The sequence below is a fragment of the Buteo buteo genome, chromosome 10, assembly GCF_964188355.1.
Source record: "Buteo buteo chromosome 10, bButBut1.hap1.1, whole genome shotgun sequence".
In the NCBI taxonomy this organism is placed as follows: domain Eukaryota; kingdom Metazoa; phylum Chordata; class Aves; order Accipitriformes; family Accipitridae; genus Buteo; species Buteo buteo.
In genome coordinates, this window is record NC_134180.1 from 11280497 (window position 1) to 11304097 (window position 23601).

The 23601-nt window shown below is 41.7% G+C and overlaps 1 protein-coding gene across 7 annotated transcripts in view; it reads right to left on the minus strand.

Moving 5' to 3' along the window:
- RABGAP1L (RAB GTPase activating protein 1 like) overlaps nucleotides 1–23601 on the minus strand; it is a 262912-nt gene that overhangs the window by 15256 nt on the left and 224055 nt on the right. For 6 of the 7 annotated variants that reach the window (XM_075038616.1, XM_075038614.1, XM_075038615.1 and 3 more), the window contains one exon: nucleotides 255–347. In XM_075038616.1, the coding sequence (XP_074894717.1) occupies nucleotides 255–347 (93 nt within the window). Of the gene's footprint in view, nucleotides 1–254; nucleotides 348–20117; nucleotides 20343–23601 lie in introns of those variants that run through there. The other variant, XM_075038620.1, reaches the window with a different exon arrangement.

The window sequence follows — 23601 nt, forward strand, 5'->3', positions numbered from 1 at the left end:
CTACTTGCAGATGTCTTGAGAGTTACAAACTGTGACTGAAATATTCCTGGAAAAAAACACTAAGTCCAAGCGTTTAAAGTGCTTGTTCAAGAAAAGGGATAAGTTTCACCTACCACTTAACTTCCCTAAGGTCTGCATCGGCATATCCCAGAGAGGTGAGCGCGGTACATGCACCTCTGCTTAACTGCTGGAACCGGGTCACTCCCCACGGGATTAAGCCAATGAAACAGGTTCCCATATAGCATATCCCGTACCTTGTATCTGTCCATAGGATCTTCCTGCTGCAGCTGACTCTCTCGCATTGTTTGGTACTCTCTCTCATATTTCTTCAGCTTTTTTGTTGGCACCTGTGGAATAGATTTGGAAAACATGCATTTAAAGATTAGAAGAACACCGGAATGGCTGTCTGAAAGCTCTCCTTGCAAATGGGAAGCCAAGGAAGTGCTGGAAACCCACTGCTGAATGAAGTTGCTCCCCATTGCCCCCCCTTTCCCTACTCAGCAAGCCATGTCAAACACTCACCAATACAGTTCACATCAACAGAAATCTTTCTGTCCCTATTGCTGTTAATTGTTCAAATATTTAAAAGAAAACAAGAGTGAAGTGGAGACATTTTGATAAGAGTAACAAGAAATAAAAAAGCATGAACAACAGGAGTGAGAGAACAGGGAAGAGGAAAATATGCTTTGATATGTATCATTCACCAAAACAATGCCTTAGCAAGAAAACAGTTAAAAGTGAGATTAGAAGAAAGGAGTGTTCATACAAAAGGACTGGACAATTCCCTGGGGGAGATCCGAGTCATGGTTTTTATTGCTGAAAGAGTCTTAATGTCTAAATTCTAGTTTGTGACCAATGCCCTCATGAAGTCTGGCATCAGACTCCTCCTAGGCAGAGGTGGAGACGCTGCAGTGCTCGCTTCCAGCCGCAGCAGGGAAACAGTGAGGCAACTACACAGAAATCACAAGCAAATTCGGTAAACAACCATGCAGAAAGGTCAAATCCCAGACAGCTTGATTCTGGGAAAACACAGCTTCAACTTAAAACAAGGTAAACAAAGAACACCTGTGTTCTTTTAAAGAAAGCATGGAGATCCTCTGCTTTACTTTCACCCTTTAATTGGGTACATGGTGCTGTACGAGCGATCCCATCTCTCTCTGGGGACCTTTGATAGCATTACTCTGTCCCCACCGTACAACAACAAGAAGCTGGCCCTGCTAAGTGTCGGTTCATCTGCTGGCAGCCAGAGAGATCCCTAATGCTATGTACCATCATGACTTGCAAACATATGCTTTTCCTGGATCTGTTAAGTATCTAGCTGTTCCTCTTGCCTATATTGATTGTGTCTAGCTGACTCCTGGTGTGAGGACATGCCACTGTCACCTTGCCTTAGGGCAAGAAATCACTGCCAATAAGCAGAGATATGTGTTTACATGTAGTTTTGGTGTTGTTTTCCCTTTATTGGTTTTTGGCCCAATACCTCCCTCCTCTACAGTACAGGAAGGGACCAAGCAAGTGCTTGGTGCCGCTGCAGAGGCCTCTGGGAGGTACAGGTAGAAAATGTGAAACCCATGATCTGCGAAGCACAGTGCACAGGGAGCACTAATAAAGCAGCACTAATGCCCACAGTTACTGTCAAAATCTTAAACCAACGCCCCCCAAAGAAAGCAAAGAGAAAATGGTAAACATAAAAACATGAAGCACTTTGGACAAATATACAAGAAAATTTCACTTTGATGACACTTAATAGTGCAAAACACAATGAAATGAAAATTACTAAATCAGAGATGCTTTCTTACATTTCAACTGAGCAACACTCAAGATGCAAACCCAGCCCATTTTGTCTTAGCTGCAACTTGAAACTGTTGAGGCTACTTAATATTCAAGAACAAGAAATCATTTCAAAGTAGTACTCTAAATGAAGCGAACCAATTACACATCCAAAGCCTGATCTAGTCCCTCCTTCCACGATGCTTACTGGGATCTTATTCAGAGAACCAGATCAAGGCTCCCAGGCTGGGGTGTTACAAGGACACCCTCCAAACCCAGTTCTCCTGTGCCATCATGGAGTTTTGTGCTCCGATACGCAACCAGCAGAAAATGAAGATAAATATGAGGGAGACATTGTGGTGCAGTATGGCAAAAAGGTGCAATAGGTGTAACTTAGAAGATGAGCTGTTCAACCAAAGGTTTTCCTGATTCTTGATGCTTTTCATTAAAGCCTTTAAAGTACACATAAGAACAAAGTCTCACTACATAGACAGAGAGACGAGCCTCCCATTCACGCAGCTGCATGAATATTTCAGTAGGAATCCTGCCGTCTAAAGGAACAGGAGATGTAAGATAGATTTTTGTGTGTGTAAGTAGGGAGAAAAGAGTGGAAAGCAAAGGTAAAAATTGCACAGTCACAATCCTTTCCCCTCCAACAGTTCCCCTGTGCTTCTGTGAGTGGTGCTGTATGCCTCAGCCTGGCACTGGGTGTTGGGGACTGCCTCCACTGCCCACCGCAGTGATCCACCAATGGCTTCACCTTTACAGCTGCCTGGAGCAGCATCCTCCTTTTCGCTTTAACCATGAGATTTGCTTAAATTACTTATAAACAAAAATCATAGTTCTCTCTATAATCCAGGAGATACAGGCAAAATGCAGTATAAAGGTAAGTAAGTAACTCTTAATGAGAGAGCAAATGGGATATAAAGCACCGCTGTGACCCAAATGCCTATGCTAAGCAGGGTGCCACAGCTGCCCCTCACCAGGCTGAGCCTGTGCATGAAGAGATGACTGCTGCTTCTTGGTAACACAACCTCACATGCAGCCACCAGTGGCGTGCAGCTCTCCTCGCTCGTTTTTTAAATGTTAATTTTTTTAAGCTGCCTGAGAGGAGCCTTATTTCTCTGATTTCACCTCGTATTCTCTATTGAGATGAGGCAGAATTTAACTTGCCCAGAGTCTATCTGGCACTTAATCATCTGCCTCGACAACACCAGAAACTAATCTGAACATGTCACATTAAAAACCATGTGATGAGCAGGGGAGAACAAGAGTCAACTGCTTCATTTAACTCTGCTCTCTGCCATCTTTACAGTCCCCGTTTCCACTTGCTGACAATTCACAATCTTTTCTTAATGCCCGGTAACTCTTCCCACCAGCCACGCCCACCCATATGTTCTTCTTTACTTTCTTAAATTTTAATTCATAGCTGTGAGTAGGACCACGTGTAGGTTCTCTGTGGCTGTATGAGGGGTAAGGTCCCTCTTTCACCACTATGGGAGCTATCCATGAACGCTGCAGCTGTGGCCTGGGATAAGGGGCATGCCTGGTATGCTCACCAGCAAGCAAAGAGCGTGGCATCACCTTCTTACCAATGTTAACAGTAAGTAATACCTGAAACAGGGATCAAATCACAAAAAACGTAAGCATCAGGGTGTAAGGGAGTATGTTGCGACACAGAAAACAGCTTCTGTGCTTGTTCAAAGAATATCGTGACTTATGCATGTTACTATCTACTTATGCTACAACCTTGTCTTAACTGGACAGTAGTACTTAAACAGAGAGAAAGTCTGTCTTAAGGGTTGGGGACGGGGGGGAATTCCTATTAGAAAACCAGTCCATACTAATCCACTTATCCCATAAAATATAAACTTGAGCAGGTATGCTTAATAACTTTGGCAGGGACTATGCTTCACTGTTATTGTCTATTCAGCCACATTACTCAAAGGAGTTCAATAATTTATTACAGCACATTCTTCTGGGTATGCACTGATAAACAAACAAACAAAAATATTTAAAAGACCATTTCCATATTCCCCAGTTTAATTCCCTGAAATGGTCTGTGAATTCAACAAGGGACTTCTCTGTAAGCCCTTTCATAAGTAAGTGCATAGTGCTATGCTTCAATCTTCACAGATTGCTCCTGAACAAAGTGTGCTCATAAATTTTCTGTAAAAGCTTTTGCAATACTGATTTCTTCTTTCTTTAGCACCATGGGCTATATTGGCTAGAACTGATGATTATCAAATTTAGGAGACTCTTATGGTTTATAAACATGGCTCATCTGTTTATCTCACTATCTTACCTCCTTGACTCGTTTTATTTTATTGTGTTCAAGTGTAAAATTATGTCACAACTAATAGTACGTAGAGAAAAAGCCACACAGAGCATGTTAATAAAACATCCACTCAGAAGAACTGAACAAGCAAAAAGTCTTCCTGAAAATAACCAACAGACTAGTGCACTGAATGCTCAAAGGACTCACTGCAGTGAGGTGATACATGGCAGGTAAGAAACAAAAATACTTTTGTTTTTAGCTGCCCCCCTGTTCAGACAGGGTTGGAAAGATCTGCTTCACCTTCTCTGGCAATCCTGCGCAAGGGCAGCGTGCCGAGCATCAGCATCCACTCAGCTCCAGGAAACCTTTCCCTCGTTCTGCAATTTCTTTAGCTGTTTACAGACAGTTCAGCCTGACCTTGCTGGATTAATAAATCACACACCTATGACTCCTTCCTCCGAAATGTTTTATTGCTCTAATGAAGCATGAGCACTCAGAGGAGGTAGTTATCATTATGTTCATTTGACAGCCAAGGAAATGGAAGCAGAGATGTAAAGTGATTTCCTGAACATATTGAAAAGACAGCCAGAGGCTGATCCAGACAGAAAAATCCTATTACCTGATTTCTAATTTCCAGCACCGCCACAATGCCAGACTGAGAAGAGTATCTCTCTCCCAGATCCCCACTTCTTTTCTCTATCTAGCACTGCATAAACACTCCAAAAATATATTGTCCCATCACACTAACCATGTAGCCAGTATTCCATGATCTCTGCACTCTTATTTTCCCCCCTCTAGTTCTCACCTCAATGTGGAAGAAAAAAAAAAAAAAAGAAAAAACCAATTAAGAAAATGCACAATGCTTTCCTTTCCCATTCTTTGAAGCAGGCGACTTCATTTTCTGTTTCACTGGCAACTTCATTTTCTGTTTCACTGGCGACGGATTTGCTTGGTATTTCAAGACTGAGGCAGGGGCCTTGCATCCCTCCAAAGGCAGGGTTACACTCTGTGCTGATGACCGATGTGGGAGACTGCCAAGCTTGCTTTGGGCGAGCACTGATAGCAACCACAGATGCTGGCTGCAGCCCAGCTTCCCTTTTATCCATCCATCTCACACAGCTCAGGCTGTGATCCCCATGATAAGCCCGGGATCTTCCCACTGCTGCAAAGCAGAACCATTTCCAAGCACACGTGATACCTGGGGGCACGGCTCAGAGGTGGTAGGACCAGCCTGAGCTCAGCCTGAGCTCACCCAGACTTGGCTCAGCCCTTGCACACAGCCAGGAGTACTGGCTGCAAGAGGCTCTCACAAACCACTGTTACGTGTGCCCCTCTTGAGGAGATCCAAGTTACGCTCGTGCTTCCTTAATTTTCTTCATGTTATGATTTAAAACAATATTAAAAGCAAGTTAATTTCAAAACGATGCTTGGTTCTGCAAAATGTGTCACATGAAGACTGTAAGCTTTGAACAGAACCTCAGCAGATTAGCGACAACAAATTTCAGATCACATGCATCGTCTTAGTTCGCACTCGAAGCTGTAGTATCAATTTCGTCTAGTTACTACTTCATATTCAAGAGACAACTAAATCAGGCTCAAGGAAGGATAATATGGCTCTATTTAAACACTTCATTAGACCAAATTAAGGCTTTAATGTAACAAAAACATACGAAGAAACTAACTCAGTGCTCTACTGGTCTGTGCAGTCATTGCTATGCAGAACTGTACCGTCCTTTTCTTAAAATGCAGTTGCCAAAAGGCATGAAGAACTATCTTGCAATGTCTGTCACTGGCAATAAGATTCAGAAGTAGATAAGCAATTCATTTTTCTTTTGGGAGGATGCAGTGATGGAAAAGAAAGAACAAAACCCACGGTAACATGTTGACACAACAGACTCATCTCTTGGATTAGACTTTAAAGGGGATGAGTGGGACGTCATATTTAGATATTATGCAATACAATCTGAACAACTGTATCTCCAGTGAAATATTGGCCACAAGCCTTAAGTCTGAGAGGAAAAAGGGCAAAACATAATTTCTCACAGAACTCTATTTGTGCTGGGTAGAGTACAGGGAAGAAAATCTGCAGCATTCATTTACAGAAAAAAATCTAGGGATTACAATCAGCTGCTACCTAAAGAAAATTCACAAGCTGGAGCACAGCTTGAAGAATGCCTATTTCTCCTTTTGTCACCATGCGGTGAAGGGCTTGCTGATAACAAGCTGTTTCACCGCAGATTTGAAATCAAGTGGAACAGCCCTCATCAGCGTTTTACCTAGCTACAGCATTGCATTCAGGACCCAGACATCCCCAGCTCTAAAACACACCACAAATTTCATTAAACATCGTCTAACTGCTGGTTTGGGGGCAATACAATCAAAAAGTTTTTGTGAAGCAGCCTCTCAGACACCATCGGATTCTAGCATTATCCTCATCACAGCCTGGCTTTGGGCAAGCTTGCAGCACAAAGCCTGCGGTGCTTGGGCTGATTAGCCATTTCTCATCGCAGCGGATAAAGGTGGGTCCACAGTGCTGTTATTCCGCTCAAGCTCGCAAGTTGCATGCAGCACAATAAAAGCCCCGAATGTCAGATGCTATTTTATCATCTCCACCGGCAGGAAGGAGATGTTCCCTCAAATTCCTTGGAAACGTACATTGTGTTGGAGAGATCGTCTGCTCAATGCGTGCCTGTCTGAATGCCTGCTGCAGAACAGCGTCTCCCTCCACCTCGTGTTTGGAAAAAAGAACTGACAGAAACACTCTTTTTGTATCAGCAAAGCAGCTTGCTCCACACCGGCACACCTAAGTACCCCTTCCTTGCAGGGTGAGAGTTTTCTTCCTTCTGCAAGTCACCTCCTTGCCAGCTCTGTAGGTGTAAGACCCTCCTGCAGAGAATCTTCAGGATAACACAAATCCAATTTGAAAGCTGGCTGGAGGCAAAGGAAACCAAGCTTTGCTGTGAACTTTTATTTAAATCTTCCACAGGTCCCTTATCAAAACATCTTGATTGCAACTGAAACCCCCACAGGAATTTATAAAAAGGGGAAAGGCAGGTTGCAAAATTTACAAAGCCCTTGCATAGTTTACTGTGATTCAAAATGGCAGCGGCCTCAGTCAGTGACACTGGATGATTTCCAACACCAGATCCTTTTGTCAGATTTTAATCTCTACAATGTTATTTCCATTCATCTAAACCTGCTGAACCTGGCATAACATATTATTCTTCCATAGCCCTGCTGTTTAAAGATCTGCTTAGTTAGGCTCAGTTAGCAATACAGTTAACTAAGTTAAAAGAGGAATCTGAGACTGAGAGATATTCAATAAGCCTCACTGTACAGCAATCCAGCAGCAACACAGGTAAAGAGAACGAAATTCAGATTCCCTCAACTGTAGCTCTGAAAACCAGCATGTACTTTTGCACTCACCACAGTGCTTGTGTTTGAGAGGTTTGAGAGGCACATATATTGACTGAAGGGGAATCTGCATTAAAAAAAAAAAAACAACCAACCAAAAAACAGCTCAAGGAAAGGATGTTCTGCCTTGTGGCAGAGATTCTTCAAAACACTCCTCTTCAAAAATTCATTTTCACTTTGAGATATGCAGGGCTTATTATCCACTTCAATTCTATTTGTTTTAGGAAAAAAAAAAAAAAAAAAGACACACCCTGAGTGGCTTAAAAGCAGTGCTTGGAAATGGCTGATTAGTTTATATACTTGCAGCTGATGTCTAGCAGCTCACCCAGACAAAAAGTGCTTCCTCTTGAGCACAGATAAGGGCTTTAACATTGAGATGCACACTGAGAAATGAAATGGCTATATCCACTTTGTCAGCAAGCACCCATTTTGCATTTAAATTGGCTCTGGTCAACAGGGATACTATGGTTAAGGATACCAATATTTGAAACATTCTGGATGGAAAATATATGTGTACAGGTAATTTCTATTATCCAACATAACTTAAAGAATGCCTGAACAATGAGATATCTGCTACAAAAGACTATACAGGGTAAATGAAACTACCTATATATCTTGAGGACACAGATTAGGATCAGATAACTGGGGAAACTGACACTCTGACCATCCATCTGGGATAAGGCCCTGCTCTATAAAACACAGTTATTATGAACAGCAGCAGTTTTTCCATCACAGAATTTATTCATTGGTTTGTACCTCATAATGTAACAGTTCCAAACGATTTTGTGTGTCTTACATACATCTTTTGGTATACAGCATTTGGCACTAAAGGTTTTACAGGTATCCTTGGTGACTGTGCAAAATCAGACCGTCAGCTCTGCCCCACTTTGAGGTACATCATTCATTCTGATTTAGAGCCGCCTACATCAATTTTAGAGCTATGGTCGTATTTCTTGGCACATCACAGCAATAGAAGAGAAGGGCAAGCAGGAAGACAAGTGCAGTCTTCGCTGCCATCCCTGTGATAACAGAATCAGAAATTCAGGAAAAAGTCCCCAGTGATTTTCTTGCATCACTTAGCAAAGAAACAACCTCTCCTAGCTACACTGTATTAGGGTTTACTTTCCAACCTTGTTTACCCTGTAACTAACACAGACCTATCCCACAATCACAATTATGGGAAATTGCTGACACAAGGCTTGCAACTGGTCAGTAACCAGGTTCAAAATATTGGTCTTATCAAGGCTGTAAAACCTGTCACATTGAACATATTTAGTCCACAGCTTTCAGCTAATAAGCCCCCAGCTGAATACCTCTTCTGAAACCTGCCACAAGACTGGTGAAACTAGCTGTCTGTCAGACTAGACTCTGACTCTGTCGAGTTCTCAAGTCACATCTTGTCTCCTGTCACACTCCATCCCCAGCACTAGATGAAAAAAAAACCTGCTTCCTGAGATGGAGGATGGGTGCTAGATCACAACTCTGAACCATAGGCCCAGGTAAGCTATATTCATCAGTAAAGAACCTCGCATTCTATGTGTTAATATTATTTTAGATCAATTCTATGTCACAGTGTCAAGAAAATTGCAATGCTGTCACACTTTAAATTTGCATCTTTAAAATCACCGTCAGGCTTCTCTGATGTGTAGTGAGGTCCTTGATGCTAAAACACATTTCATTACTTTTATAAATATTTCAAACCCACAAGTCACTAAGAGCAATTACTTTTTAGTGCATTACTCCACTAGCAGAAAATACATAGCTTTTCTATATTAAAGCTGAACCATTATATACTTACATTCAGGGCTCCACAATCCCTTCTGCTATATCAAATACTTTTATCTGTATTTCAGCAACTAACACAACTTTTACCACACCTTCTCAAAAGCCTTGCCTTTTTTCTCCTTGCCCAGCTCCATAAACAAAACTGCTAAACCCCTAAAATAAAATAAAAAAAAAATCTTTAAAGCCGCACATTAAACGATCAGCATTTTGAAAATACAAGTGGGACAGTGTCCAACTTCCAAGGAATCAGAAATGCTCACTGAAGCATGGTACAGCATTTTAGTACGATAACTAATCCTTGCCCTGCTCTGTTATCTCTCTAATCCTTCATCTGACGACGTGGTTTCCTCTGTGCCTTTAATGAGGCTTCAGGTTTTGCCATATTTGCACCTTTCAGCCTCTGTGGTACCTGCAGAATGCCTTGGCATGGAGCAGGCAGGTAACTGGAGGAAGGGCAGGCCAGGAGAGTTTGAAAGCACTAGTCAGCCATTAATGTAGTGTAAGCAGCTGCTGGAGAGCATCCCTGGGGACGGGAATGCACAGCAGCACTGCATGCCAGCCCCAAGAGATATAAAGCGGGCGTATCAATTCGCAAACCTGTATATATGAGGCTGCTTTTTGCTTTTTTAAACCTTCTGCTGTTTCCACTGCCCCAGCCATAGTTCCACCACCACCCCCAGCACTACTGGCTGAGTTTGCCACTTCACCTGTGCGGAGACCTGTGCTCATCCATTATGTCTAGCTGAGACCCTGTCAGGCTAATCAATTACCAATGAACTTGAGACCTTCTACTTTATCATCTAGCAGGGAAAATCCCAAGAGCATCTTAAGTACTGACAAAAGCAAGGAGTTTGCATCAGGCAGGAGGGGCTGAAGGCAGAAGATGAAATGTGGCCGTGCTGCCAACTTCAGCTGGAAAGCCAAGCTGCTGCTGCTGCTGCCAGTGAAGAGAGCTCTACAAAAGAAGAGCTCCCACAGAGGGAGAACAGCCACTTCTTGTGGAAAAGGAAGACAGTTAATATTAGCAGCAACATCTGGCTCCCACCATTTTCACCCTCCGGTACCAGCAGCAGCAGAGAAGCAGCAAGCCCTCTGTTCCAGGTCTCTCTATTCCATTTCCTGTTCCTCTGGCCATGGAAAGAACGAGACCCTCAGTTTTGGGATAACTGAATTCCAGTTATCCTGTTCCACTGTTGCCTGACCTGTTCTGGAAGTTCAACCTGAGTGTGGGCCATCTCTGTGTGTTTGCTCTTGCCTATGCACTTAGCTTCTGTGATCTCCAAGGTAAAGAACAAACAAATATGATATCTTACTTGTACCGTATCATAATTTGGGATTACTTTGGTGACTCCACCTTGCAGCAAAAGTACAATGCTTTGTATACACACTGAGCTTTGTCTTGGCACAGCTAACATGCTACTCTGAAATCAAACCATCTGGATTTTTCTTAGCACAAAAGTCAAGCTTACAACTTTAAAACATCAGTGACCAGCATAACCAGCACTCCAGTCAACATAGGTGGCTTTTTTCTTTTTCTTTTTGGTGAGTTCATGTTGACACAGCTACACGGAAGCAATAAAGAAAAAAGGTGCATATTGAATGGTGCATGAAAGCACAAACTGAACAAGATAAAAAACACTGAAACATATTTTCCAACCTTGGTACCGTCTTTATACCAAATTCTTCTGAGAATGGGGTTCAAAAAGAATGAAAATAGTTGTAGACAATGAAGACAGAATATTTTTAACCAACACATTCACCTACACAAACTTTCTAACCCATCTTCTAATAATTAAGAAATTAGGCTTCTACAAAAGGATAAACTGCCTTTTCATCTAGTTTAGCACTCCTCTCAAAGTCAAACATACTGATCATGGAGACACTGACTGAACACTGATAAATACATGTACTTTGCATTTGCTATGAATACACACAAAGCTTTTGGGTTTGTATACAGCCTTACTAAGGTGTAATGTATTATATTAATGGCCATCTACAAGAAAAGACAAGTGAGGTAAGAAAGCTGAAGGCTTGGAGTTCAGGAGCTCCAGATCTTTCATTTGACCCACTTCACTTTCTCATCTTAGTAGGTTGACTACTGTATCTAACAGATTTGAAGTGGCTGTATCAAACTCACCTGACCTACCTCACCTGTGGGGAGAGAAGTAAGTTAAATGCTGCTTTATTCTAATTCAACCATTTCTGCATATAAATGTTGAACTATGACCTTACAAAGTAATTCATCACCTGCTCTTCTTTAATTGCAAAGGTTCATGCTGATCCCCAACACGTTCAAGGTCATTAAAACTAAAGACCTAATAAACCAATAATGTCTAGAAACATGTTTCAAATTTCTTCTCCCAGATGGGCTTGTAACTACGACAGAAACAGAAACAGAGTTTCTGAGGTGCCCAGAAAAATTTGTATCAATTTTCCTAGAATTCTTTGTACCAAGAAAATGAGGAAGCTCCAAGACACTGAAATGTCCCACTTTTGAATGTTTAATCACAAAGATTCTGTTCTTATTTATGAATTGTCTATTTGAGACATTGCTTAAATAATTCTTTCTTGATCCAATGACAGTAAGAGGGCAGCAAGAAGAAATGCTTTCAAACATGAAGAAAAGAGAAAATAAACAGAAAAGTAATATAGGTTATTAATTAGGAACAAATAATAACTAAAACTAAATGCAGAAAAAAGTTTAAATTTTTTCTTGAGTTTTGTTAGGCTGGACTTGATTCTAGAGCATATTGGAAACAAGAGGATTCCTAAGCATTGTTCATATGCATTAATAGTTAGAGCTCAAAAATAATTATGATTCAGACGAATCATAATTGTCCAGAAAATAGTTCAGCTCTGTTGGAAACCAGGCTGCAGGTTTTCAGGCAGAGCAGAATTACTGACAGAACTAGCAGATGACATCTCTGGTCCGCTGATGTTTATTTTTAGTAAATCATCAAAACAGCAGAGATTCACATAGACCAGAAGAAAATCCTGTATTAGCAGTATTTAGGAACCACAAATCAAACCATCTGGATGACTTTGGTTCATTACCTGAAACCCACACAAACGCTCTGCAGAGCTGATAAGGATCCAGCCAATAACTAGCGCAGGAACGTAGCTGGTTCCACACCAACATAATTTTATAAACTGTAGGTCCCATTTTATTCTTTACCTACAGGTCTGATTGACAAAAGTAACTTTACAGTTTTAAGTCTTCTCTAGCACAGAATTCACTACCACTTGATAGATTTATTAAAAAAAAAAACCAACCAAAACGAACAAAACCCCCAGAAGAGTATCTGATAGCCATAAAGCAAGAATTAAAAACCTTAGGAAATGGGTCAAAAAGCCATTGTCAAAGGGAATCATTATTCAAGGACATTTTTCATTTTTGGTTAATGACATTCTAAAGGGCATCTTCTGGGACTCATAAAAGATCCAGCACTATCAAACATTACATCAGTGCCCTGGAAGTGAAAAATACAGTCCTGCTAATAAAATCTGCAGATGGCACATGGAGAGAAAGAGCAGTAAAGAACAAGAAGGAGGACCAGAAAATTGCACACATATATTTGAATTCCTGGAAATTTCTTACTCAAATGAAACACACCACTCTGACGACTCCAGACCAAACGTACGCAGGGCTTAACTACAGCACGGAGCAGTAGACCTCCAGCTGTGCTTGAACCCCATGAAGAGACGGGATCAGTCCCCAGAAAGCACTATTTGGACTTTTCCAAAAGTTGGGAAACTTTTCTGCTCTCTGGGAAGAACAGGGGATGGGGGAATGGGAGGCACGTGCTGTGGAAGCAGCCTGCCATTGGCTGGGCAAGACCTAGCTCTTCCTCCACAGCCCTCTCCCTCCCGCCTCACTGCTCAATGGCAAGCTGACCAAAATAATCCTTCAAAAATATGCTAATTTTTTTTTTTTTAAGTTTTTAATTGCCTTGGTAGCATTCATAACAGAGCCCCACAAGTAGCTGCATCGGCACTGCTCAGGAGGCCATACATTGCGGTCTGAGCCTGGGAACAAACACTGGTATAGGGAGAAGGGCAGGAAATAACAGACCACCTTTTCAGTGAGAAAAACGTTAACTCGGCTGTCAGAGTCAGGCTGCAGCAGAACAGCTAATGGGAGCCCTGGGATGCACAAGGGTAGGAAAAAGCGAGATGACTAGGGAAGTTTTAACCCTGGATCGTCACTGACACCAATACTGGAATACTGCATCTAGTCCTGGAAGATGCAGTTTGGAAAAAAAAATAATAAAGAGGATGCAGAGCAGAGCCACTGAACTGTTTTGTGTGGGGTGTAAATGCTTCGCAGCAGGAGGTTTTAGAGCTCAAGCTCCTCAGTTTGCACAAGAGAGCACAGGCAGCTGCGTTGGTCACAGCATGTAAGTACCTTCGTAGGGATAAAATCAGTAATGGTACAGAATGCTGTACTCTGACACAAAAACGCGTGCCAGAGCCAAGATGGGAAGCTGAAACCAAAATGAATCTACATAAGAAGTTAGAAATGTATTTTGAACAGAATTAATAGATTACCATGGAAAATGATGCCTTTTTTCCCCCCTCTTGTTATACTCAAATGAGAGCTGGATGCTGAAAGAGCTGAAGCTTAGATAATTGAAAGATGAAGATCTGCCTCGCCTTAACCTCTATGAATCAGTGGGCAGGATGAACCACTTTTCTCAGTTCCATGCAATTGAACCGTGATGCCAAACATGGGCTACACAGTGACACTGGCAGACACTGACTGCACCACAGAGTGTTTAACAGAAACACGAAAACCATTAGACTGATGCGCACTGATGCAATACCAAAGACCAGGGCTGGGCACAACCCAGCAGCAACTGACGGCTTCTCATGCCATGGGGAGTTTACTCCCATGCCCTCCTGCTTGCCAAACGCCGTGACTGTCCTCTGCCCCAATACCAAAAGTTATGGCTTCACCTTTGACAGTTTCTACTCCACATTAATAACGTACAGCAGCACAAATGTGCTGCACATGGAAGGTTTAGGATAGCAGAAAACAAATGGGATGCAATATAAAAATAAATAGCCCAAGGTATTTTAGTACCAATGATTAATTTTCATATTTAATAATAAATGAGTGATGAAGGTCAAATCATCATGAACAAGAATAAAATTATATGCCAGCTAGACATTACTGTAATATAAAACATAATGCTGCTTCACCGTTTACAAGTTCCACATTCGGGGCTAGATTTGTGTATATGAAACAAGCACTCTGCAAGTTTTATCAGGCGAGCATCTGCTCCACAATCAAGTCTGGTTTTAGTAGCAGGAGGGACCAGGAGCTTACCTATTGCAGGGAAATTATCTCCTCTCTGGTCTAACAATGATTTGTATATGACAGTGGACGTACCAGGGTCTCACACTGTCACTGCAGAAGCTGTGCCAGTTTTCCTAAATATGCTGAAACTCCAAGACTTTAGAACATGGGAAATCCAAGGAAGGAAGAAATTTTTGATGTGTTTAGTTTTAACATCCAAAGGTGTCAACCAAGTCTTACTGAGAAAAAATTGCAGCCAAACTAATATTAGTATAGATCAGATACACTCTCAAATCTAAAATAAATTAGTAAGCAAACTACAGTCTGATACAACGATCCATTTAATCATCTTTATGTGAGCAGTTTCCTTCAGCGACTTCAAATCTTGTGAGTTTCAGGGGAAGAAGATAGCATTGTGGGGCTGATTCCTTAAAGCAGAATAAAAATGTAGAATTTTCATAAATTCAGGTGGTATTTCATGTTATTTTTACTATTTCACATAAACGTGGCTCATCTGATTTTTTGGAGAGACTGAAGATTTGTACTAGTAAAAGAAACTGCAGAAAAGCTAATGAAACTGGAAGGATGACAAGTGTGAGTGGAACACACAAAATCTTTAAAAATTGAAAGAGTTGAAGAAAGAGCGGCTGTGTCCTGAAATCACAAAAGACAAGGGACTTGAGCAATCAAGGGAAGGGAAAGAAAAAAAACTATTACAACTTTTGTTTTTCTGCATCACTCATTTAACAAATAAAATTTGTTATTTTATTATACAAGCATATAAGAAAATTTTTGCTGCTCCAAAGAGAAGGTGAGAGGATCAGGGCAGAATCTAGCTACTCCTACCCCACAGAGGAGGAAGGGATAGAGGCAAGACAACTCCTAGAGTCATCCTGAGAGCAGGATCCCTCCTTCTGTTGGGAAGGGAAGGGCGCAGACCCCGTATTCCTCCTTTGGCAGTAGCAACAGCAGCAGCACGCCAGTGGTAATGCCACCCAGGGAAAGATGGTCTTCAAAAGCTCAAATGCTGCCAGCTCCTCCTCACCACAAGGCTCCACATGAAGCAGAATTAGAGACTCATAGAAAAACTTAGATTGGAAGGGCTCTCCAGTGGGCATATAGACCAACCTCCTCCTCAGGCAGAGATAGCTTCAAAGTCAGAGCACGCTGCTCATGGAAGTCTCCAAGGATGGAGGTGCCAGGGCCTCCCTGCGTAGAACTGCTTTCCCTTATGCCAAGCCAGAATTTGCTTTGGTGCAAATCATGACCATTCCTTCTTGTCTTGTCACTGTGTGCCTCTGAAAAGAGTTTGGCTCCATCCTCTCTAGGACCTTCTTTTAGGTGGCAGGAGACTGCAATTAGATCCCTCCTGAGCTTTCTCTTTTTCTTGTGAATATCCCTTTTCTCCATGGGGGCTCAAAACTGGATTCGGTGTGTGAGATGCAGCCTCGCAGCTGCTGGGTAGAAGGGAATAACCATTTCACCTGACATGCTGGCTGTACTCTTGGTAATGCTGCCTCCTGCACAGCTAGCCTTTGTCACTACAGGGGCACTCACTCACTACATGCTCACTCGTGTTGCCATCCACAACTCCCAACACCCTTTTTGCACTGATGCTATCCAGACATTTGGTCCCCAGCCTGTGCAGATAATGGTGTTATTCCCACCCAGGGACAAATCCAGATTTTTGCATTTGCCTTTGCTGAACCTCAGGAAGTTCCTCTCAGCCCACCCTTGCTAAGGTTCCTCTGATCAGCAGACCTGCCCTTCCATGTGTCCACCACTTACCCTCCAGTTTTTGCCATCTGAAAAACAGGCTGCACCCTCTTCTGGTGTCTAGGCCTGAAGATGCTAAACAGTATCAGTCCCATGATCAACCCCAAAAAACATTTAGCCAGCTGCCAGTTAGACTTCAACCCACTGACCACTCTGCCCTGTGCTCCTGCCAAGCCACCCAGTTTTTCACCCACTTTGCAGTTCACCCATCCGCTCTGAACCTCCTCAGTTTGGCTTGGATGGGAAATCGAGAGCCTAGAAATCATTATGGCAGAGTCTGCTGGCATGTAACCACAATCTTCTTCTATGAAATGGCTGATAATTCTCCTGAACAGAGAGCTAAACACAACAAGGCAGGCAGGCAAATGAAAATACAATGAAGCTTTCCAGAAGAATGTCCTTTGACTCTGGATTAAGAGGATTATACCACTTCGTATACCATTTTTATAACCCCTTGAGTCCAAGTTTTCTGCAGATAAGCTGAGAACTGACATTCCCTAGAGTAAAGCTACTCAATTCTTGCACAAACTACACAGCAGTCCACTTCTATATGCTGCTTTGCATGTCTGTGCAAAGTAGGTTCAGAATAACTTGAAATCTTGAAAGCAACACCGCACAGCAAAACAAACGTGTGTCACGGTCACACTGCAATATGACTAATTTTATTAAAATATATGTTGGAGGATTGCTATCATACAGTGTTGCTTTGGAGCATATTTAACAAAACCTTATCTCAGATCATCTACATCCTGTTGAATTTTCTAGTATTTATGTGCATCAAAGCAACACCACAAAAACACTGCTACGCTTTCCACTGAAAAATCCACATTTTCCATTGAAAAATATGACTAGAATTGATGGGACCTGGACAACAGCAGATAATTCTCATTTTCCTCACGAAGTTCATTACCTGTGTGGCACTGGACACATCAGGGCTGGCCTCAAGCATAAGCAACCCACAACAGCTATCATCTGGCCCTGGTTTGGTCTCGGTATTAACCCTTTGCCACTTCACGTCGTAACAAGTGGCTCTCTCCTCCGTGCAAGAGAAATTCCTGTGCACCCTGACCTATTGCACAATCCAAATGAACCATAATGAGCTGCTAGTTGCAAGATTTCTGGAACTACAACAAAGCCATCCCAGCATCCAAACCACGGAACAGGATGAAAGCCTTTAAAGAACATTTTTTAAAACTTTTCTCTGCAACCAGAGCAGCATACTAGAAACTCCTTTAAAAATAAACGAAACTTGGATTTTGCAAACAAATAGATGACTCCCAGATTGCAAAAATACTTGTGCTATTAACATGAACTCTCAGAATAAACAAAACCTCTGCAAATTCTTTCTGCAGAACGTTACTTTATGTACAGTATGTACCTTTGTGCAATCCGGTAAAATGACCAGGACAAAGTCCATAGGATTTGCCCCAACTTGTCCCAATTGGCAGCCTGTCCCCACGATTCAACACAGCAGCAGAGAACTGAAAGAAACTGAGTCATCAGATCCTGTCCCTTCGTAGTGCAGGCTCCCACGCACTGTCTAATCATATCATAATCCTGTTGAGCTTCATCTTAAACCTCCTCAGGTTGTTTGCACCATCATTTGCTTAGTTAATATACTTCAAAACCATTTAAAGGAATAGTTAAGTATTTCCTATGTAAAACCTGCAAAACCCACACTTCTTAACTTATTTACTAGTACATAATGCACTGGAACATGTTAATATTCTTTGATTCAGGAAAAAGAGTTGATAAGAACACATACTTGCACTAAAATAAATCATTCAGATTTATAAATAATAGTACTAACAATACTTTTCCTCCCATGGTTGTTCCACCTAAGTGTCTCTCTTTACCAGGAGATAAGTAGTTACTTCATAGAGAAATATTTTTTAAAAAAAAGTTATTTCATTTTATTTTCAGAGTGGCAAAAATCAGCTGGAGCTGTAATGTGGTGCTCTTGACACCAGGTGCTCTCTCCTCCAGTCACCTGCAGCTGATCTGGAGGAATCTAGAGATACATAACGCAATGTCCATTACTTTTGCTCTAAAGCTATACAAAACTTAAGAGGCCATCACCGAGTCTGTTTAAGCAGCACTTTTCAAAGATTTAAATTATAGGGTAAGCCATCCATGAAATGTTTTCTTACCACACAGATTTTAATTTAAACAACTACAGTACTGGCTCTAGAACACGCAAGCAGTTGAGGACAGGAGGCATGCAGGAAACCCCACCGTCATCATTTGCTCCGAGAAACTCAACAGAAGGGCCTCTCCTGGTGCCCACCAGCAGGTAACTTCTCTGCGGGCACCTGGCTCCTGTTAATCCTACTGCAACACGGGTACCTGTCTGAAAGAAAGCTACTACTCTGGGCTTCTAGTCAAAATAATAAATGCTGCTACAGCAATCAGCTAAGGCAGAACAAGAGGAAAGGTTGTGGCTGGACAATGAATTGAGGTATACCACGTATTTAAAAATACCCAGCATGGAACAAGTATGTGACTCCTAATATGCTCGTTAAGTTAAAGCCGACTTGGAGCCCAATCTCCAACCAGGTCATATTAAAGTACACAGTTTTGTCTACACTGGATTTCCAGGTTTGTTAGCTGACTATTCTAATGGGCCTTGTAAATTCTAGCCTAGAGGAGGCCAGAGACAGAAAAAGGCTTCATAATAAAAGGGATTAGGCAGAATTCTGGTTTAGATCCAGAGGTCTATGGGAGATGCAGGAGATGAGTTCATGCACCCGAGATTTCCTGAGCATGGACAGGCAGAAAAACCCAAGAAGGAAATGCACGTAGAGAGGTTTTACACAAGATAGCAGTAAAGCAAATTTTTCCTCTTCTGAGAACACCTCCCTTTGTCACAGCTTAGTGAACTACCTGCACACAAGCACACACACAGACCAAAATCTGCAAACACAAATGCTTAATTGGGTTGCTACATAATTAGCCTGGTTTGTATTTAGACTGAAATTTTAACTGTATCTGCTTTCAAGTTAAGCTCAACACCTACTCATGCATTTTTATTTACAAAGACTTCTTTTGACTGCTTCTAGGCAGACTGGTTCACACATGGGCTCATCTGTAGAATTTGAGACCAAAGATGAACTTTGGCACCAAACTTCAGAGTCTAAACTACTGACTTGAATGCAGCTCCCCACAAGTCCTGGGATGTCCATAAGGTAGGAAGATGACCACACTCTACATGTCATTTACATAAAGATATATGCTAGTTATGAAAAAAAGGAAGTGGTCATTTAACTAAAAAGTTTTTACAGCTATTTATGCTGATTTCAGAAGAACACATAAAAGTGTAACATCACCATTCCCACAGAAGGGACAGATCCTCATAGATTTAGTGATGATGGTGACCTATACCTCCAGAGCCTTGCTGTACACTGAGCACCTGGCCTAAAGTTTTAACTGACATGGTAAAACACAGAAAGTGTTTACATCATTTAGTGATAACTCCCTGGGTAGGTAAGTTCAGTCATTTGCTGGCTTAACTATTATTTCAATTATTTCAATATTATTTCAAAAATATTATTTTAACTGTTATCCTACTGAGCAAATCACCTTCTTCTAAACTTAGTAGCCCACAAAGATATTGTTTTAATAATCTGATCTCTTCTGAAATAAATTATTTTAATATTGTTGATGCATGACAGCAAGTTTCTGAAAAAGTAATAAAAAGAGAAACTAAATAATAAACAGCTTTCAGCAGAAGGACTTAACTACTGGACAGAATATAACCTTAAGCATTATTGGCAAAGGAGCAAGAGGAACACCTACCACAGATTTAGGTTTGCTGACTGCTACCAGATTGGCCAGAAAGTCTTCATCGTACAGCTGGCTAAACACATGGGCATCGTAAGCCACCATTATGGAGATTTCTTCCATCATTTTGACGGCAAGCTGCCGTTAGCGGCCAGAGAAGGTAGACAATCCAAGGCTGAACCTTGGCTCAGTTCCGTGTCAGTTGTTCACACCCACCTGAAGAAGCTAATGAGGAAGGAGTGTCACGAGAGAAAATATGACCCAGCAAATCAGCTCCCGTGTGGGTTTTCCTCTCGAGGGTGCCTTTTATTATCACGGGAAGCGCATATGAAACACCTGCTCACACTCCCAACACCCAACTTGCAAAAGGCATTTGCTGAAGTTTGGTGAGAGCCAGGGAACCTGTTTTAATTCCAGTATTAGGCTGAAGATGAAGAAGCAGTAGCCAAACCAGATTAGTATTAAGCAAGAAAAGATCTGTCAGCGCTTGACAGCACAACTGAAATCACTTCTGTTCTTCTTGAACCTTGTAGCAATTGTTTATTCTTTATATCCAGTTTTCTCCCACAAAAGCTGATATACTTGTTAGCACAGTCTCACTTTCCAATGAATTGCTGCTTCTGGCTTATTTGTAAATTCAGAGAGACCAGTGTAATGGTGATTTCTTTCAGACATCCCTTGGAATTTTCCACAAGTTTCTAAATCTCTCCTTTAAAATCTTTAAAACCACTCACTTTTGCTTTTACACAGATCTGAATTGCATTTTGTGCCATGTCGATACTGTGATTTTAGCTGGAAGATGATGACATCAAGTCACAACCCTCCAAAATGAGTCCTTCAGTTTCCATTTGTAATACAGGGTAAAACAGCCATGCCAGATGCAATGAAGGCTGTAAGCTCCTCCTTGAAGAAACTCACACCTCCACAAGTGAAATAAAACCAATTTATGCAATTGAAACTTTCCACAGTAGAAGGTTTTTAACCTGAATCTGGGACTGGTTTGCTTTTAATCAAGAAGTGATATGGTATCTCTCTTGTCTATGAGTCCTAAACAGCGTAGCTGCCTTCCAAATTGCTCCTGGTTTTCCAATTCATTTATCATCACATCTATTTGACACAGAGAAAAAACAGCGCAAGAAAAAATTCGGAAAAATCATTAAAAATCAATATTCCCAAAACTACAAATGAAGATCTGGAAAATAATAAGTGATTTGAAGAAACAAACAAAATATCCCCAAAAGAAACTCCTTTCAGGAGACTCAGGCAAGGTGAAACTCCTAACCAAATCAGCACTTCTGCTTAGACTCATCCACTACATTTTTATCTTCTCTGGTAGCCTTGTGTTCTTGCTGGTGAAACATCATACCTGCTCAAGAAACATAAAACATTTCAGCTGTGCATTTGTCTCCAAAAAGAGTATGTGCTGGACGCAGCAAATCCAGTAGCAACTTCCAGTTCAGGTTGCCAGTAGCATACGGTTGTGCTCTCGCTCTCCAGAATAAACAGGGTCAGACCCACCTTGCTTTTCTCTTTTTCCTGCACTCCTGGAGTATCTTTATCAAAGATTACATGGGTATCTAAACAGCACTAGGTGCTATTTGCATTTGAATAGGAAACTTGAGCAACAGCTGTAGCGTACAGGATTAAAAACCCAACATCTCCGTCACTTAAATAGGGGGTGAAATTACGTGTTATTGCTAGGAAACAGAGAGAGTTCTAATAGGCTTATGGCAAACAAAAAATGCAGCACTTGAGGTTAAATCCTTGAGACTAAAGCAGATTCTGATCAGGCTTAACCCTTGCAGGAGGAAGAAAGGTATTTTTTCCTTGACATGCACCTATAGCGCATTTTTTAAATTTTTCTTCAAAGGCTTGCAAATTTTTTCCAATTAATTCCCATGGCAGAGATACTTTAGATTCCAATCCTGAAGCGATATCCAGCTCACGAAATCGCTGTGTCACCCATACAAAAATCGTACCTGCTACGCTAAATCCTGCTCAGTTTTCCAAAGTGCTTTAAATGACCGCTTCCTCTTCGCTTTCATTGCCTTGTGGGGTGGGTTTGTTGTTTGTTTTTTTCTTGTAGCTAAAGTTGAAAGCATAAGGCTAAGAGTGGCTCCTCCTTGGCTGCCTCCGAGGTGTGCTGACAAAGGCACCTGTTGTATGAGGTAAAGAAAGTCCCTTCCCACAACCCCTCCCGCCCTGCTGGCATCCGCTCTGGAGGCTCCCAGCAGGGACTGACATTGTATTGGAATAGTCACAGAGGCGCAGGGGAGAGAGCAGGCGGTATAACAACAAACATTCTCGTGTTAATGAGAGACCAATTTAATTCTGCAATAAGGGCAGGAGGTGGAGAATGCAAATTATCAGACATACTCCACAGCTGCAGCTACTCGAATCCCTCCCCTGATTTAGCCAACAGACATTTCTATTTATAAGGAATTATGGACCAGAACCTGTATTCCCCCCTTTTTTTTTTCATCTTAAACAGAAAGGTTAGAATGATTTAACAGCACTAAATCTACATGTTACTATTGTATTATTGGCCGAATAATTCTTCTCATATCTATTCTTAACAGAGGGCTTGTAATATTGGCATGTTCTAACTAGCAATTGCAAGAACAACTGATTTTTTATGTTGGCTACTGCGTATCTTTACTTTAAAAAGGATGTTTTTCAGCTGTTGTTTCAAGCTAATGGAGCTGAGCTGCCCACAAATCCCTACTAACCTGCATTTTATATCCATGTTAACAGTCTGTGCAATACTCTAATCAGCACACAAAATTGTAAGTAGCAAGCCAGTTAAACTAAATCTTTAGAATTAAATTGACTGAAGCAAATATGTCCACCCAGACATAGCGGTAGCATGCTCACACCAGAGGAACTGGAAAGGAAAAGGCAAGCGGAGAGATGCCCTTCACCACCTCCTCAGGCCGCACTACACACTCCTCCCAGCATTTCAATACAGAGCCTTCCCCTCAGCCAGGGTTTCCAAGTGCTGAAGTGATGAATAATCTATCAAAAGACAACAAAAAACACGTAGTGCAGCTTCATGTTTCTTTAAAGCAAATAGCGCTTCTCTGTCTAACACCACGTCTACCTTGCAGCAGCCTTCCTCCAGGAAGAGGAATGCAGTCCCCTTCACAGCATAGTTTTGCAAGCATACCTCCAAAGCAGGAATTTTTGTAGAAGCAGTCCAACCAAGCAGTCAGGATGACAGAGGAGAGCCAGCAGAAGGACAGATGAGCTGCAGAAAACTGTTAACTAATTAAGGTAAGTAGCCCTAATTACAGTTGTTGGGATTTATATGCTGGTGGATCATAGAGGTGAATGGAAAATTCCTGAATTGAGCAAACCAGCTAGCTTCGCAAAGCAAAATCCTGCTCACTCCCAAGATAAATTCACTCTCACTCCACCCCCAGGAATGTCTTGCCACTATCTGATGGGGATAGGATCTTCTGATAGACGGGGAAAGCTTACGTATGTGAGGTATGTGAAG